This window comes from Symphalangus syndactylus, chromosome 12 (assembly GCF_028878055.3).
Source record: "Symphalangus syndactylus isolate Jambi chromosome 12, NHGRI_mSymSyn1-v2.1_pri, whole genome shotgun sequence".
NCBI lineage: Eukaryota > Metazoa > Chordata > Mammalia > Primates > Hylobatidae > Symphalangus > Symphalangus syndactylus.
In genome coordinates, this window is record NC_072441.2 from 69753178 (window position 1) to 69771261 (window position 18084).

Here is an 18084-nt window from a genome sequence, read left to right on the forward strand (position 1 = left end):
GGCATGGTGGCTCATGCCTGTAATCCGAGCACTTTGGGAGGCCGAGGCAGGCAGACCACTTAAGCTCAGGAGTTCGAGACCAGCCTAGGCAACATGGTGAAACCCATCTCTACCAAAAATACAAAAATTAGCTGGGTGTGGTGGTGTGCACTTGTAGTCCCATTTACTTAGGAGGCTGAGGTGGGAGAATCGCTTGAACCTGGAAGGTGGAGGTTGCAGTGAGCCAAGATCACACCCCTGCACTCCAGTCTGGGTGACCAGGGTAGGTTACTCACCTATTATATCATTTCTGATGCTGAGTATGCTAATTATAAGTGATAATTTTTCCCTTTTAATATAAACTTGGCTTGATCTATGATTAGCAGAATTTTACTTTATTTCAATAAATACTTTATTTTATTTTATTTTATTATTTTATTTACTTTTGAGACAGGATAGAGTGAGACCCTACTTTGTCTCAAAAAATAAAGTTTTTATTGAAGTTCTCACAATATTAAGCTTTACTGGAAAAAGATTTGTGTTTCTCATTAAGAATCTTTATATGTAACGAGTATAAGCAAGATACACTGAATGCTTACAGCATGTATTTTTATATCCTAATGTCAAACTAGATCAGTGAATTTTCACAAATCCATTGTAGAGTGGTGGGAAGAAAGCACCACTGATACAAGCTGAAGAGTGTTTTGAGGGTATCTTTCTTCCCTGGGACTTTGGTGTCATCCATCTCAAATCATTATTAAATGTTAATTCCCAACTCTGTCCTACTTTCTGTTCTGGCCAGATCATATCAAGCATTATATTATCCCAGCCAGAGAATTTTCTTTCTGACTCACTGGATGGTAAGAGGGAGGCTGTGGTAGCTATAGTGAGCAGACGGTAAATGATCAGAGGTAAGAGATAGGGAAACCAAGTGGGTAAAATTTACCTCCAAAAGTGTGTGTGTGTATGTGTGTGTGCATGTGTGTAAGAACACAAGTTAATGAGTTCTGCTGTTTGTCCATTTGTAGGCATTTTTATTGAAAGATCAACTCTGCCTCTCTCATTGTCCCTCTATAGTGGGACCATTTATTGATTTCTTTGTTATGTCTACGCAGCCTCTCTGCATACGACATCGTGATCACTACCTATAGCCTCGTGGCCAAGGAGATTCCCACAAACAAGCAAGAGGCAGAGGTCCCAGGTGCAAACCTCAGTGTGGAGGTGAGGCTGGGGGGCAGCCAGGGAAGTGGAGTTGGAGCCACAGATGGTTTAATGGGAGTCTTTCTCAGCCTCCACGATAGCAAGAGGACCTCCCTGGAGGTCAGGAATGCTGTAAATGATCCGCATGTGAAAAGGAATTGTTCTTTCCTCTATCCCATCACCCTTATTCCAGACAACCACCTCAGTGATAAAGATCAAACTATGCCACAGGATTCAGCTGCCTTTTAGAACGAAAGATGACTACATTGTATTTGTGGGGATAATAAATAATCACCTGAATATATAAAAGCCTTACTTGTTGCTATTTTTATTTTAGAGTATTTGGAATATATACTCATGATATTTTTAATATTTATTGTGCGGACTAGTATTTTACTACTAGTATTTTGATTTTAAGCCATCATTCCCTGCCTCCCTTTACTTCCCAGAAAAAAAAGGTTGCAAATAATAAGGCTAGAGGCTAAGTGACAATTGTGAAGACTTGATGGTCTTCTAGGGGGTCCAGGGCAGCCTCAGTTATGGGATGTAGAGGCTTTATCATGTAATTGTACTCTGAAAATACAGTATCATCCCAAGAACTCATTTTTCCATATGTTATCCTTTTAGCCCAACAGGATATTCACAGGTTTCTGTATTTGGAGAGATCTCTAGAACATTTCTCCAGCTTATAACCAACTCTGACTTACAGATGATGAACTTTTCAGATTCCTCCCTGGTTTTCCATTACTTTTGGGATAAACCCTAAATTTCTTTTCATGATGTATTAGGCTTTATTTATTTATTTATTTATTTGAGGCAGAGTCTCACTCTGTCGCCCAGGATGGAGTGCACGGTGCGATCTTGGCTCACTGCAACCTCTGCATCCCGGGTTCAAGTGATTCTCCTGCCTCAGCTTCCCAAGTAGCTGGGATAACAGGTGCCTGCCACTATGCTCGGCTAATTTTTTGTATTTTTAGTAGAGATGGGGTTTCGCCATGTTGGCCAGGCTGGTCTCGAATTCCTGACCTCAAGTGATCCACCCACCTTGGCCTCCTAAAGTGCTGGGATTATAGGCATGAGCCACCACGCCCGGCCATATTAGGCTCTTTATGATCTTGCCCTACCTGTATGTCGCTCATCTCTTGATGACACCCTGCCCCTCCCTGGGGCACCTCGTGCTCAGTCATACCGAGGGATCTGTAGTTCCCGCCATGCTCTGTCACAGTGTTGTGTCTGTTCTCCTTCCGAATGAAACGCTTTGCCTCCACTCCTCCCAGGTTAATTTTTTTAAACCTGCTTCAAGAATCTTTTCTGGACCACTCCCTTCCCACCTTCCCCCGGTTTGGTTGAATGCCTCTGCCAGCACCTTGTGCTTACATAAGTTGTAGCACTTTGTTTCTTCAGCAGACATTGAGTATCTGCTATGGGTCAGGTGCTGTTTCGTCAAGAGCAGCCAGATTCCCACTTCAGGTATTGAATTAGCCAGTGGGACTTACTATATCTATATCGTATTGTAATTATCTTTACACTTGTTTTTCTCCCCTGCTAGATTTTGAGCTCTTCAGGGTAGGAACTCTTTTTTATATCTGGTTTAACATCTCACATCTAAAAGTAGACTTTTGAAAAATTGTTAGTAAATTTAGTAAAATTTAGTAAATGTTTTATTGAGTGAGTGAATTTGCAGGTTCAGTGCCTGGTGTAGTCATGATCTACAGCCATTGCTTGTGTGGATTTAAAGAATAAAAGAAAACTCGGCCGGGCACGGTGGCTCACGCCTGTAATCCCAGCACTTTGGGAGGCCGAGGCGGGCGGATCACGAGGTCAGGAGATGGAGACCATCCTGGCTAACATGGTGAAACCCCGTCTCTACTAAAAATACAAAAAATTAGCCAGGCGTGGTGGCAGACGCCTGTGGTCCTGGCTGCTCGGGAGGCTGAAGTAGGAGAATGGCGTGAACCCGGGAGGCGGAGCTTGCAGTGAGCCGAGATCACACCACTGCACTCCAGCCTGGGCCACAGAGCGAGACTCTGTCTCAAAAAAAAAAAAGAAAACTCAAATTTGAAAACATTTTACTCTTAGACATCTTATGTTCAAAGACTGAGACTCTCAAATAACTTATTTATTTGAACCAGTTGAGATGTTTTACTCTTGGGTTTAATTCTTATTTCAGGGTACCTTAGCTAAGCATATTTAAAGGTAAAGGTGGGTCCTGCATACTTGCCTGCTATTTCCCCTTGTGTCCTTGAGGACATGTACATTTTCCCATACTGTGGCTGGATTTCACTTGTGATTCTTCCAGGGCACCTCAACACCTTTGCTTCGAATAGCCTGGGCTCGAATCATATTGGATGAAGCTCACAATGTTAAGAATCCCCGAGTGCAGACGTCCATAGCTGTGTGTAAGCTACAAGCCTGTGCCCGTTGGGCTGTCACTGGAACCCCCATTCAAAACAACTTATTGGATATGTATTCACTGCTGAAGTGAGTAACTTCTTGTAACTGTGTAAATATGAACCCTGTCTGTATCCCTTCATCATTATTTCATGTCTCATAATAAAGCCTTAGTATGTGCCAAATTATCTTGTTTAGGAGATGGCAAGCCTATCAACCTTTAAAGGACAAAATAAATATTTATGAGAAAATAGCTGTTGATTGGTTGATATAGGACTTTGATTACATTCAGCCCTTATATATATGCAAAAATATAGACAGCTTGAATTAAATTATTCTTAAGTCCAATGAATGTTTTCGGCTACTTCTGCTTTAAAACATATTGTCTAGTGCTAGCACTACAATTTATTTGAAGCAAACAAAAAAGAATGCTGATTTTAAAATATTTCTATTTGGCTGAGTGCAGTGGGTCATACCTGTGATCTCCACACTTTGGAAGGCTGATGTGGGAGGATTGCTTGAAGCCAGGAGTTCAAGATTAGCCAGGGGAGTAAAGTGAGACCCCACCTCTACAAAAAATTTAAAAATTAGCCAGGCACAGGGGTGTGCACCTGTGGTCCCAGCTGCTCAAGAGGCTGAGGCAGGAGGATCGCTTGAGCCCAGGAGTTCAAGGCTGCAGTGAGCTATGATTATGCCACTGCACTCCAGCCTGGGTGACAGAGCGAGATCTCAGTCTCTAAAGAAAAAAATTAAAAATAAAATACTTATTTTTATTCGAGTCAGCCATAAGAGGATGTGAAAATTCTTTCTTAGCTCCTATAGCTTTAGGAACAAATTCTAGCTGTTGGTTATATGTCTTGTTGTGACAGCGCAGGCATTGTTAATAGGAAAACTCACATTTTTATAATGTGGTTTTGTTATTGACTTACATCCTTTTGATCTGTCCAGTAAAGGTTTGCTATGAAATTCACTTTTAAAAGTGATTGGATGACAGGTGTAACAGAAAATCTGATTTGTTTTTCATCTTATATCTTACTTTGAACCTTTATTCCATTCTCCCTGACTTTTCCTTCCTTACTCTGTGCCCTTCTTCCTCAACAAAAAAGGTTTCTCCGTTGCTCTCCATTTGATGAGTTCAATCTGTGGAGGAGTCAGGTTGACAATGGCTCAAAGAAAGGAGGAGAACGGTTAAGTATTTTAACCAAGAGCCTTTTGCTGAGGAGAACAAAAGACCAGCTGGACTCTACTGGCAGACCTTTGGTAATCAAGTTTGTACCTGTCCCTGGGGTAGGCCAGGGAAGGAACATGACTGTGTCCTTGTCTTGGGTTGAACAGCCATCTGCCTTGCTTCAGGAGCCTCTGAGTCTCCCATCCTCCTGTGAGGAGGCCCCAGGGTTGCAGTTCCATGCCTAGTGTCATAGCAATCCAGTTGTACTATATGTTGAAGCAGTCCTGTGTTTAAGAAAGGGTGGAAGCTGCATTCCAGGGGTTGACTAGATCTGCAGTGTCAGTGTGGGGAATTTGTTCTGTAATAGGCAGTTAATTTGTATAGCTTCATGCCAGCTTTTTTTTTTATTCTTCCAGGTGATACTGCCCCAGCGTAAATTTCAGTTGCATCATTTAAAGCTTTCTGAAGATGAAGAGACTGTTTACAATGTGTTTTTTGCAAGATCAAGGTGTGTGTATTAAAGAAGCACCTTCTCACACACATTGTTTTATTCCTGTCTTTTCTTGGGAGTGAGTTGAAGGTCAAATTTCCACAAACTTTATGGCATTATAGATTAGTTGGATGTCTGTATTCCCTTTTTTTACCCCGTTTTTCTCCTCCCCTCCCCAGCTTACCTCTGTCTCATACACACATGGAAGGCAAAATTTTGAACCTACTCTTCATTGGCTTCCTTGCATAGAAGTCATAGGGTGTGGTCACCATATACTGAATCTGTCTGGTTCTCATGGGGCTGTACTGAATAATGATATCTCTTTGACATTTGACCTGTCATCCAGCATCTCACTGGAACTTTAAAAGGACGACTTTGTAATCCTTTGTGTCATCTGTTCTTTGCACTGCCTCTTGAACTCTTATCTTTCCCTGAATTCCAGATTTACTGTCTCCTATTTGGTACCTCTCATTTACATTTCTAATGTAAATCTATTTTTTCCTTCTTTTACACCTTATATTTATTAGCTTATTTTTAAAAAGATTGCTTTTTTAAAATAACTATTTCTTTTGCATTACCTTTGGCCATTGCTTCTTATGAGCTTGGTATCATTTAACAAGTCCACTTTTATAATTTGTCAAGATCCCACTCCAGGCACAGTTAAGCAGGTCTTAGTGACCATTATACATGCATTTTTTTTTCTTTTTAATCTGAGGCAGGTCAGCTCTGCAATCCTATCTAAAAAGACATGAAAGTAGAGGCAACCAATCTGGAAGAAGCCCTAATAATCCATTCAGTAGAGGTAAGCTGTAGGACTCTCATAAATACATATGACTGATGAAAATGGGGATTTGGATTCAGTAAAACACAGACATGTGAGGTTATGAATCCTTGGTATCAGAGATTTGACCTTAACTAAGACCCTCAAACCAGAGTAAAATCTACTGATCTGTGAACACGAGATCTGGTGTTTATTTAACTTCTTTTTAATTGTTTCCTGAATCTGCTTTATTAAAATGCAGGTAGTTCTATAAGGAAAAACCGATATTTCATTTGGCCTAATTGGCATAGAAGTGAGTTATAACTATATTATTGAGTCTGAGATCAAACATGGTTAAAGTAGCCCCATGTAGTTCCTGGCTGTCTCTATATTTCTCTTTTAAATCCTGTACCATCCTTGGCTTGCCTTCCCTCTTGGAAGTGGCACTGGAGTTTGGGTCTGAGGAGCCTAGACACTCGGAGGCAGCAGACTCGCCGAGATCCAGCACCGTCCACATACTGTCCCAGTTGCTGAGACTCCGCCAGTGTTGCTGTCATCTTTCTTTACTGAAGTCGGTAAGAAAAGCCCTCTGCCTGCTGTCATATAGTGCTCCAGAGGGGCCACCCGAGAAGTCAATTTCACTCTCCTCCAACTGGGATCCAGTCTGCTTGATCAAAGGAAATGCTGTTCTGGTTTTTCTATTTTTGTGTTTCGGTGGGTTGGAGAAAAGGGGGCTTATTTATTTTGCTTTATTTCATATTAATCTTGATAATTCCTATGGCATCAAGAATAGTGTATTTCTATTGTTTATTTTGTTTTAGATTAACTGTTTAAGAAAAGAAATGATATTTTGTTTAAAAAGAAGCCATTTCTGAATGCTCTGGTACTTCAGAATGTCGTAAAGCTAATTTAATTCTTGGGGTTTTCTGCTTTCAAGCAGTATTGGGGTTTTGGGTTCCAGTTACAAAAACTCAGATAGTTATACAGACTGAAAAGTTGCCTCTACATTGGATAGAGGCACATCCAAAATTAAGAGGAGTATTTTATTCATTTCAGGAGCTGTAATAATATATTCTGATTATCAACATCTCAATTATATTCTAGCTTAGAAAAATAGAATGATTATGTCATCTGCCTGGCAAGTCTTTAAAAAGTTCCATCATTTGGTTTATCTTTAATCTAGTGAAAAATCTTGCAAGATCACACTTTAATCAAGGTGTCTTGAGGAGTTACTGATGACAAATTACAAGACATTTTGCTCTGTGAAGTGTTAAACAATCAAAACATCATCAACAAGTAACAAGGTTTGCTGCCGTGACTCCCAGCTGCTCCTGTCCTTTTTTATCTGTTCAGGCCCTGGATCCAATGGAACTGAAGGGTGAAGGTCTCATCCTTTCCCTGGAAGAACAGCTCAGTGCTTTGACCTTGTCAGAACTCCGTGACTCAGAGCCATCTTCCACTGTTTCCCTTAATGGCACCTTCTTCAAGATGGAGCTTTTTGAAGACACACGAGAGAGCACCAAGGTACTTTTTTGTCTCCTCTGTAGTAGTAGAGAGACTTCGATTCCTCACACATTTTCCTGTGTGACAGCACCTCATTTGTCCAAGTGGGAACAGCTATTTGCCAGCAGAGCTAGAGCCATTAAATTCTAGCTGATCAGATTCTCCCTCCAGTCTTAAAGCTTCATTTATTTCACAGATAACACTAAAGCCTTACTACATAGGGGGCTTTTCAGAGAGTAATCAGGGACAGCCCCAGCATTGCACTGAAGCGGGTTTTCTGTCATGGGTCACTGGGGAGCTTGCCAGGTTTGTGCTAGGGACAGGGCCTATGCAAGTGAGCAATTTGTTTAGAGAAAGCTTAAAAGGAAAACAAGGGCTTGACTCTAGAGACTGTGTCATACATGTGAGCGCCAATTGCTCTGACTTTGAAAGGCTTCCACATGTGAGTAGTGTTTCCTACATAGCCTTCTGTTTTCATTAGTCATTCTGCTCTGTTTTCGTCAGAGCTTTTTAAGGCAGAAACATTCTGCTGGAGGAAGGCTGAGATATGCCGTAACCTGAGTCCTGCCTGTCTGCTGGCTCGGAATGTGCTTCATCATCCTGCCTGTCTTGAAAGTGGGGCTTGTTTCTCTCTTAGCATCTCAAGCTGCCATTCTTGGGCTCAACCTCTCTTCAAAGGCTTTTTTTGAAAAAGTGTATTAATAACTAGAAAGGAGGTCACTTCCAGGGGAATGGCATTATTTTTTAAAAGGAATGCTGCCTTTTAATTAAAATTTTAAAACATTTACCTGGGTCTTTACCACTGATAGCTGAGAGAAACATAAGAAGAGCATCCCATGTGGCCAGAACACACATGCTAGTGCCTTCAGAGTGAGCTATTGGGCTAAAACTTAAATTCCTAATCATTTGTGTTCCTTGTTTAATTAAATGCAGGTAATATTTATTCACAAGTTTTGTTAACATATGTCCATAAATAGTTCAAACCACGTAAGGTTGTTTCAAGTAGGGAAGGAGGCTTCTTACTGGAATTTGACCCCGGCTCATGGGCCATAAATCCAGCCCTCCTGCTGCAGTTTTCTCAAAGCACCACGGCCAGCTTTTTCATGTGGGAGTCACAGCGCCTTCCACAATCTCAAGTTGCCAAGACACCAGGCACATCAGTGTCTCTGTTCTATTGTTAACTAAATAACAGATGTACCTGCTATTCTGTCTGCTAATTTGAATGGTACAGTTCCGTGACTCACTTCCTGCCTAGGCACCAGAATGTTTGTTAAGACTGGAAAGCAGCCCCATGTGGTGACCACTGTAATGACATCCTAGAATGTGGGAGCTCAGGGTACCTCAGAATTTATCTGGCCTAAGTCCTTCTTTTCACTGATGAGGAGTCTGAGTCCCAAAGTGGTTCAGCCATATGAGGACAGAGGAAGAACTTCTGTATATTTGTCTCCTAATTGACTTACAGCCCAGTTTTCTTCCTTCTCCAGCATTCTGGGGGTGAACTCTGGGACCCTTAGAGGCTCTTGAAAGGTTTTTCACATGAGCAGCTGGGAAGAATGAGCCCAGCTGCACTCCAAAGTCATGCCCCACGTGTTCTTACTGACAGCTCCCCTGTGGACTCAAGTGCACCCTAAAGGTTCTTGGGGAATACCCAGGGATCCTGTTCGGAAGCTTTAACAATTGTTCCTCCGTCTGGACAGGTTCTTTTCAACAACATTTGGAGCAGGCCATAAAGTGGGTAAAGTTCTTTCACTTTCTTCTTCAGCAAACATTAGGAGAGTACCTTCTCTGTATTGGCCATGTGTGTACTCACAGTCCCTCACACATGGCCGAAACAGAGAAGCTACTTTCCTAATATTTGCCTCCTTGGAGTGTCTCAAGTCCTGGAAGCAAGAGATAATAAGCAATTAATATATAGTATGACAAGGACCATGATAATAGAAACAAAAGGTGCTATGATAGTATGTGGGCAGTAGGCACCTAACTCGTACTTTGGGGGTTGGGAGGACCTCCAAGAAGAAGTGACATTAAGCTGACACAAAAGGGTGTTCTAGGCAGAGGGAACAGAATGGACAAGATAGCCAAAGTGTGATTTATGGGAAGAATTTTGGGGTGATGCTGTGTCGTTTGAGGAGGGCATAGTGAGAAACGAACCTAGAGAAGCAGAGGCTGGAGCAGCAAGGATCTGGCAAGCTGCCTTAAGGAGCTTGGCCTTTATCCTCAGTGGGAAGCTATGGAAGGGCTTTAGCCAGAGGGGTGAAGTGACAGACTCACATTTTAGAAAGAGCTTTCTGGCTGCAGAGAGGAGGGTGGAATAGAGACAGGTGAGGCCAGAGCACAGACGCCATCTAGGAGACTGCTTCGCATGGCAGGTGAGAGGAGATGGAGAAAAGTGAATTGCTTAAACATACAATGTTGATGTAATCTTTTCCCAGATTTCATCTCTGCTGGCAGAATTGGAGGCAATTCAAAGAAATTCAGCATCCCAAAAGAGGTAACTGCGTTTTCTCATTATCCAAGTATTGGTCATAATTATGTGAGAAAATCTGATATTGCCAAGAGTTATAAATCAAGGACTGTGAGTCATGCTCAGCAGAAAGCACTGAGATTATAGCACACATTCCCTGTGATTTCTAATTAAAATATTTGTGGTACAAATTGAAAAGGACATCCCTAGAGGATCAGGGTAAGCTAAGCATCTGAAAAAGTGTTTAAAAGTCGAGAAGCATATAAAGAAAAGCAAGGGAGTGAGGAGGCTCCAGCAGTGCTGATAATGTTCTTCTTAAGCTGAGTACTTGGATACAAGGACTCATTTGTTATACCTGACATATGTGCTATACACCTGCATTTGTATATATTAAATAATTCAATATAAAAATTTAGAACTCTAAGACAGCGTGGGGGCAGGGAGGAGCCTGTTGTTCTGGCTGCCACAGGAAGGGTGGCCAGTGTCCCTTTTGTGCAGGACCACAGATTTCTGGATGAGCACTAGGCCCCCAAATAAAAGAAGGCTGGAGTCATCACTTTACTCTAGCTACCACTTTTTTCTGACTTCATTTAGCACTAAATAAATTGTAGAAAGGATCTAGAAATAACTGGAAGCATTATAATCTTCAGACATGACCTAAATGTGTACCTTCTCCCTTAGGTAGCAGAAGGCCTTTCCTTGTCAACATTTGATAGCTAATCTTAAGAATGATGGGGGCATTAAAGCCCTGCAGATGAGTTTGTTTAATCTATGTTAGGGTATTTTTTATTTTATTCTTCTTTCCAGTGTCATTGTCTCTCAGTGGACCAACATGCTGAAAGTTGTAGCATTGCACCTGAAGAAGCATGGACTGACTTATGCCACCATCGATGGCTCTGTCAACCCCAAGCAGAGAATGGACTTGGTAGAGGCATTTAACCACTCCAGAGGCCCTCAGGTACAAGCTGGTCACATCAGAGCTGCATAATTAACTGTTCCGAGTTATACAAAGAGAATTCTTTTTGTTGGTTTTGTTTTTGTTTTTGTTTTTTGAGATGGAGTTTTGCTCTTGTTGCCCAGGCTGGACTGCAATAGTGCTATCTCGGCTCACCGCAACCGCCGCCTCCCGGGTTCAAGCGATTCTCCTGCCTCAGTCTCTCAAGTAGCTGGGATTACAGGCTCCTGCCACCAAGCCTGGCTAATTTTTGTATTTTTAGTAGAGACGAGGTTTCACCATGTTGGCCAGGCTGGTCTTGAACTCCTGACCTCAGGTGATCCACCTGCCTTGGCCTCCCAAAGTGCTGGGATTACAGGCGTAAGCCACCGTGCCTAGCCATACAAAGAGAATTCTGATATGGCAACTTAAAAATATTTATAGCCTTGATTCCTCCAAGTGTTTAGAATTTATTAGACATGTATTGGGATACTTTTAAAGAGCGCAAATATTCTAAAAAGAATAAAATATGAGGGCTAAAAGGAGATTAAGAGAAGATCTGGTTAGGTTAAGGGGAATCTTTGTAGAGGAGGCAAGCTTTGAAGGATAGGTGGGGTTTTGGTATGAAGAAATATGGAAGGAAATGAAAGAACACAGGCATCTAATTATAGATAATAAGGATTTGGAAAGCATTAGTAGAATGATAGGCAGGAGAATTATTGTAGCAATGGAGGGGTAGGGACTGATGAAATAAACATAATCTGGATAATTGAAAGTTTATTGAGCTGACCATCCCCAGGGTTCTAAATTACAGTATTTATATATTTTGGCAAGCACTCAGTTAATTTTTTGAGGTTGACTCACACACACACAAAATGTGATGTGAGAATTTTCTCAAAAGTGAGACATGGGAGATAGCATTATAATGTTAAAAAAAAAAACAGTTTATAACAGCAGAAGGAAATTTGATAGGAACACAGTGCTTATCTATATTGATCGTGGACTTAAACCTGAGACCGAGATGTGTTACGAGACCAAGTCTGTTTAAAGTTAATGTCGTGTTTCCTTTTGAAGGTAATGCTCATCTCTCTCTTGGCTGGAGGTGTTGGTCTAAACCTGACTGGAGGAAATCACCTCTTTCTTTTGGACATGCACTGGTAATGATTCCGGATTTGTCCTGGGTTGTCACAGCACAGCAAGGAGGCCAGTGGGCTACAGGGGCAGCAAGAACTGACTTCTTATGTTGATTGCTGTGTTCATATTGCAGAGATGCCTTGCTTTGTATATGTCTATAGATACAGATCTAAGCAGGGTATTGGGCTAGCTAACTCCCCTGAATTCCTGAGCTAGCAAGCCTTCAAGTGACTACTGAAAATAGTTCATTCACGTTATTGTTAATCTAACATCTGTTTCCATGGAAACGGGGAGCATAGCTTTCCTCATGGCTAAGAGTTAACCTTGCTCAGTTTTACCTCTTCTCCAGAATACTGTATTCCAGACATACTTGTTGAGGTCCACGGAAATTTCAACCTTTGAAAAGAGGGAGAAGCATTACTCCAAAAAGAAAAGGAATAGGGATTTTCTAATTATGTTAGAAATACACTTAATACCTCACCCTTGGATTCATTGTAGGTAGCGTTAATACCAGGAGTACAACCACACCTCTCGTGGCTACAAAATGAATGAGTTAGTGTGTTGCTAACAGAAAATATCATAATCAGTACCATTTTCTGGTTTTCCAGTTATGCCAATCAAGGATTGCTGCACCAGGCACTGTTGCTGGGGATTGTCGTTGGTCCAATTCTCCAGACAGCCCAGATTGGTACAAATAGGTCAACCTGTTATCGTCTTCCAGGAGAATGGGTTTAGTTCTTACTTGGGACTCCTCTATACACATGAGTGAGGAAAGCATACTAGGAATCATGCTTTTTTTTTTTTTTTCTGAGATAGAGAAATGTTATCCAAGATTTTAAAGAGGTAAGATGAGAAACTAATTTGGAGTTACAATGGGAATCAGTAAAGAAGCAAACAAATTAAGTCTCCTTAATCGAATCACAGAATATTCAAGTTGAAAAAGGTAGCTAGTCAAGATCATTAGCTGGCCCTTCAATTTCCAAGTAGCAATCTGAAGCCTAGAGGACTGAGGTTAAATAACCTGCCCAAGGACATCTAGTTACCTAGAGACCAGACCTGAGTTTTGGTTTCACCTCTGTTACTTAGAGTTGTCAACTGATGATAGTGCTAAGAGCTATTATTAACACTCTGACCCTAGTTTCTCACTAGAAACTAGGCAAGAAGGTATCTGGCACCAGCTTGTCTTAGGCCAGTATAGCCTAGGACAGGGGTCGACAGATTTTTTTTCTCTGAGGCTTTTCAGGCCACATAGTTCTCTGTCACATGATGTGTGTGTTTTGTTTTGCTTTGCTTTCTTTTCTTAAATCCCTTTAAAACTGTAACAATAATTTTTAGTTACAAAAACAAGCTGTGGGCTGGATTCGGCCCATGGTCCATAGTTTGCCATTTCTGATCTAGTGTGTCAGTTCCTTTGAGCTTTAGCTGTCTTCTAACAGGAATCCATCACTTGAAGATCAAGCTTGTGACCGAATTTACCGAGTAGGGCAGCAGAAAGATGTTGTCATACACAGGTAAGTAATGGTCCCCGGGACCCAGGACCCTTCTCAACTTGTACTTTGTGAAAGTCTTTCTTTCTTAGGTAGTGTTTTCATAGAATTTAAAGTATTTGGTGATGACTTTACTGATGATGCCCCTGAGGCATACCCTCAGGCAAACCACAGTCAGGAAAAAAATGAGCAATTTGGGGTAAGCTTGAAGTTGGTCACTGCAAAAGAAGAGCAAGTTTGTGTATATGGTGAGGGCAGTCCATGAAAGGACGCTCCTCTCTTTTATTTTTCTTTTTAACTTTTATTTTGACATAATTTCAGACACACAGAAAAGGTACAAGAATAGTACCAAAAAGTTGCCATATATTGTGTGTGCATGTGGGTAGAAACATTTTTCTGGACCACGTGAGAACAAGTTGTAGACCTGATGCTCCTTTGTCCCTAAGTACTTAAGTGTACATTTCTTAAAATTAAGGGAATTCTCTTACATAACCCCAATAAAATTATCAAAATCAGGTTATTAAAATTAATAAAACACTATTATCTGATCTACACATCTTTTCAATCTCACTTGTCCCAGTGACGTCCTTCACAGCAAAAAAGAATCCCAGATCCTGGTAGCACGCAGTTTTCATTAAGTTTGTCTCCTTTGATCTGGAACAGTACCCAGTCTTTGTGTTTTATGACATTGACATTTTGATGAGCATGAGCCAGTTATTTTGCAAAATGTCCTCTGTTTTGGACCCCCTTGTCTTTAAAAACAACAAAACCTGCCTTAATGCTGCCAATCCCCTCTCACGATGGCCCTGTTTTTCGCCTTCCTTTTCATGACCAGGTTTCCTGAAGAATTAGGAATCACTGCCTATCTTTACTTGATTACTTCCCATTCATTCCTCAGCCTTTACAAACTGGCTTTTACTCCTGTTGCTGCACTGAAATTGCTCTTGTTAAGGGGCACCAATGACTTCCAGACTTTGCTAAATATAGTGATTATGATAGTTTTCCTATGCTCTCTTCTCGCTCATTCTGTACATTCCTTCCTTTACAAATTCTGTGCACTCCAGTGAGTCCAAAATCTGTATCTTTAGTTCCAAGGTCTCCTAAACTTCAGACCTGACTATCACAGTCCCTGCTAAATATCTGAATCCGAGTGTCCACATACTCATCTGTTATTCCTTCTTTTATTCATTGTTCATTTGGGCATTCAGCCCATAAAACATACTTTTGAGCACCCACTACGTAGCAAGTATAATTATATGTTTCAGGTACTCAAATGTTACAAATTGAAATTGATTTTCTCTTCCTATTACCTCAAATCTGCTATTCTTCTGTGGTCATTGTCTTTGTGAATAGTATCACTCTTTATCTAATTATCTAGCCAGGACTAGACTCCTACCTTTCTCACTTTTCCACGTACCAAGTCCTTTAGTTATATTTTCTAAATGTTTCTGATAACCATTTCTTCCTTCCCACGCCCACTGCCAAGTCCCCCCTTCCCACTCTGCTGAATCCTGTTCTCTCCATCACCACCGAAGGGCTCTTCCTAGCTAATCGGTCTGATTATGTCATCCACTTCTCATATTCTTCAGTAGCTCTCACTTCCTGTAGGATCAAATCAAAATGTCTTAGCATGACATGCACCACCACCCGTGATCTGGCCCTGCCAGCCTCTTGAGCTTTTGCCATTGCGGACATGGTCAATGTGAACTTCCTCCAATACACCATGCTCTGAAACTCAGCCATGGTTTTGCATGTGTTCCCATTCCTGGGGGTGCTCTCCTCACTGCTGTCTCTGGCAAACCCTTGCCTAACATACAAGTCTCATATTAAGAGTTAACTGTTTAATAGAGCCCTCCCTGACTACTCTGGACACATTTCCTTTTCCTCCTTTTGCACACGGCACATACTTCCATTATAGCACTTACCAGGTCATATTATTATTGTTATTTTCATATTTGTCTCGCTTTTGTTCTGCTTCAGAGCAAGACCATATTCATCTCTCCATCCCCACACCTAGCATAGTGTAGTGAGTGCTTAATCAATACTTTTGAATGAGTGAGTGAATGACAACAATGCCATTTACTTGGTTTGAAAACCCTGTTTTTAGTGTGAATTCACTAAGAAATAGATACTCTACTTAAACTAGCAGAAATTTGATAATCTTTGAGGCCTTATGGACTTACCAAGGTAGAACTTTTTGGGTAGAAGCTGGATCTCTGTACTTTTTTGGATTGGGATATCTTTTGCTTATTTTGAATTTTTTTCAATTACCTTAGCTTCAGAAAGTATTAAAATGTCAATGTGGGTCACATCCTTTCAAAGGGACATACATCTAGTCAAGGTTGTTTGGATTCCTCAAACAGGGTTCTTAACTGGACCTAAGAAGACTTAAAGGAAGAAATCTCATTAAAAACGAAAGCATAATAAAAGTTTGAATGTATTATTAGATGTGCTGCTTTGGGTTTTTGGTAGTTTGCTTACTTTTTGTTTTTGTTTTTTAGATTTGTTTGTGAGGGAACAGTAGAAGAAAAGATCTTACAGCTCCAAGAAAAAAAGAAAGATTTGGCCAAACAAGTTCTATCAGGGTCTGGAGAATCTGTCACCAAGCTCACCTTGGCTGACCTCAGAGTCCTTTTTGGCATCTAACCTCCTGTGGATAAGGGCTCAGAATAGCACCATTGCTGGTTTGTATTAGGATCTGGGAATAACAACCTAACCATGAGCCTTGCACTCTGTTCTTTGCATTTCAATTTCACCGTCAAGCCTTTCACCTTCCTCAAAATGAGGCATAATCTTATCCCCAGAATTGAGGAGGGGTTATGTTAACCAATTAAGTTAACCAATTATGTTAATTTATTTAATGAGTGGTATGGAAACCAATTGATTTTTTTAGGTAAAAGAATGTTTTAGAGTTGGATGATTTTGGAAAACAACTCTGGCAGAATTGTATATAAGCTTCAGTAAAGTTCAAAAAGCGGGCCAGGTGTGGTGGCTCATGCCTGTAATCCCAACACTTTGGGAGGCCGAGGCAGGAGGATGGCTTGAAGCCAGTAGTTTAAGACCAGCCTGGGCAACATAGTAAGACCCCATCTCTATGAAGAATAAAAAAAAGAGCTAGGCGTGGTAGTGCACACCTGTAGTCCTAGCTACTTGGGAGGCTGAGGCAGGAGGATCTGCTGAGCCCAGGAGGTTGAGGCTGCAGTGAGCTGTGATTGTGCCGCTGTTTTCCAGGCTGGGCAATATACTGAGACCCTGTCTCTAAAAAAGGAAAAAAAAGCTCAAAAAGTTCTGTGTTGCCTTTCTCTTCTTACCTGATGATGGGAGAACCAGTTACTACCTTCTCTAACACAGGCTCCATCCTATCTCTTCATCTCTTCTTGCCAGTGATGTTGCTCCCGTAACCATCTTTTTGTGGGTAGAGCAGAGAGTCGATCCCTGCAGCCACCCTGCAGCCAGCCATCTCTGCAGTTCTCTCAGTGCAGGCAGTTCTTCCTCTCAGGCTGAAGATCAAGGAGATGCTTTGTACATGAACAGATGCTGAGTATCTGTATCATTGTATTGTTTAGTGTCAGTGTATCATTTAGTATTTGCATCACTGTATCATTTAGTGTTGTATATCACTCAGTCATTTAATATTGGTTATCACCATACCGTTTAATATTTGTATCATTTGGTTCATTGTATCATTTAGTATTTCTATTATATCATTTCTATTTGTAGTGTTCATATAATACAATACTTGTGTCATTTTTAATAGTATTCATATTTTTACAAATTTACAGTATTTGTAGCATTTAGTATCATTGTTTCATTTAGTATTTGGTACAATCTAATAAATACTAATCCAGTCCAATACTAATCCAATCCAATACTAATAATACTATTGGTATAATCCAATACTAAATACTAACAATAGTATTGATACAATCTAATAAATAATGTGTTTGACAGTGTGGCAGAAATAATGCTATGTGTTCACCAAACCCATTTCCTTTTCCTCCCGGGCACCCAGAGAGACTGTATTTCCCAGTCTTTGCTGCAGTTTGACGGGGTCCATATCAATGGACTGTGGAGAGAAGTGATTGATGTAAGTCACTTCTAGGCTGCCCTCTACCACATTCCAAAAGATCATTCATGCTGTTTCTTCCCTCCTCAGCCTATGGGATGCAAAGGAACTGATGGAAGATTACAAGGCCCTAGGGAAGGTGAAGCCACTAGCTCAGCAGTTCTTAGCCTAGTTTTTGGCCATCAGCCCTTCTATTAGACTAGTGAAGCCTCACTCCCAGGATGCTCCCCATGTGCACTTCCCTCCTCACTCCAGCTCACCTACATTGAACTATGACGTGATCAAGGAATCTTTTTTTTAAGCTACTGAGATTTTTATGTTGTTTATATAGCAGTTTGTACCCTAAACAAACACTTGAGATTTTATAGCTCAGGAAACTATTCAGATTTCCTTCTTCTCATTAGCAATTGTTCCAAAAACACTTACTCTGCTAATTTCTGCTAGAAAGAATCACAGTTCTTCTTACATAGAAACATTTCTCTCCCTTGAGTTGGGAAACAAGACCCTA

At 41.0% G+C, this 18084-nt stretch overlaps 1 protein-coding gene across 6 annotated transcripts in view; it reads left to right on the forward strand.

Moving 5' to 3' along the window:
- The window catches only part of TTF2 (transcription termination factor 2), a 41675-nt gene extending 24212 nt beyond the window's left edge, over positions 1 to 17463 (forward strand). For 3 of the 6 annotated variants that reach the window (XM_063624661.1, XM_063624659.1, XM_063624662.1), the window contains 13 exons: positions 1095 to 1200; positions 3479 to 3660; positions 4677 to 4830; positions 5155 to 5246; positions 5948 to 6030; positions 6430 to 6563; positions 7342 to 7512; positions 9924 to 9982; positions 10763 to 10913; positions 11964 to 12046; positions 13460 to 13534; positions 16012 to 16194; positions 16895 to 17463. In XM_063624661.1, the coding sequence (XP_063480731.1) occupies positions 1095 to 1200; positions 3479 to 3660; positions 4677 to 4830; positions 5155 to 5246; positions 5948 to 6030; positions 6430 to 6563; positions 7342 to 7512; positions 9924 to 9982; positions 10763 to 10913; positions 11964 to 12046; positions 13460 to 13534; positions 16012 to 16156 (1435 nt within the window). In that variant the 3' untranslated portion in view covers positions 16157 to 16194; positions 16895 to 17463. Of the gene's footprint in view, positions 1 to 1094; positions 1201 to 3478; positions 3661 to 4676; positions 4831 to 5154; positions 5247 to 5947; positions 6031 to 6429; positions 6564 to 7341; positions 7513 to 9923; positions 9983 to 10762; positions 10914 to 11963; positions 12047 to 13459; positions 13535 to 16011 lie in introns of all 6 variants that reach the window. The other 3 variants (XM_063624660.1, XM_063624658.1, XM_063624663.1) reach the window with 1 other exon arrangement.
- The last annotated feature ends 621 nt before the right edge of the window (positions 17464 to 18084 follow it).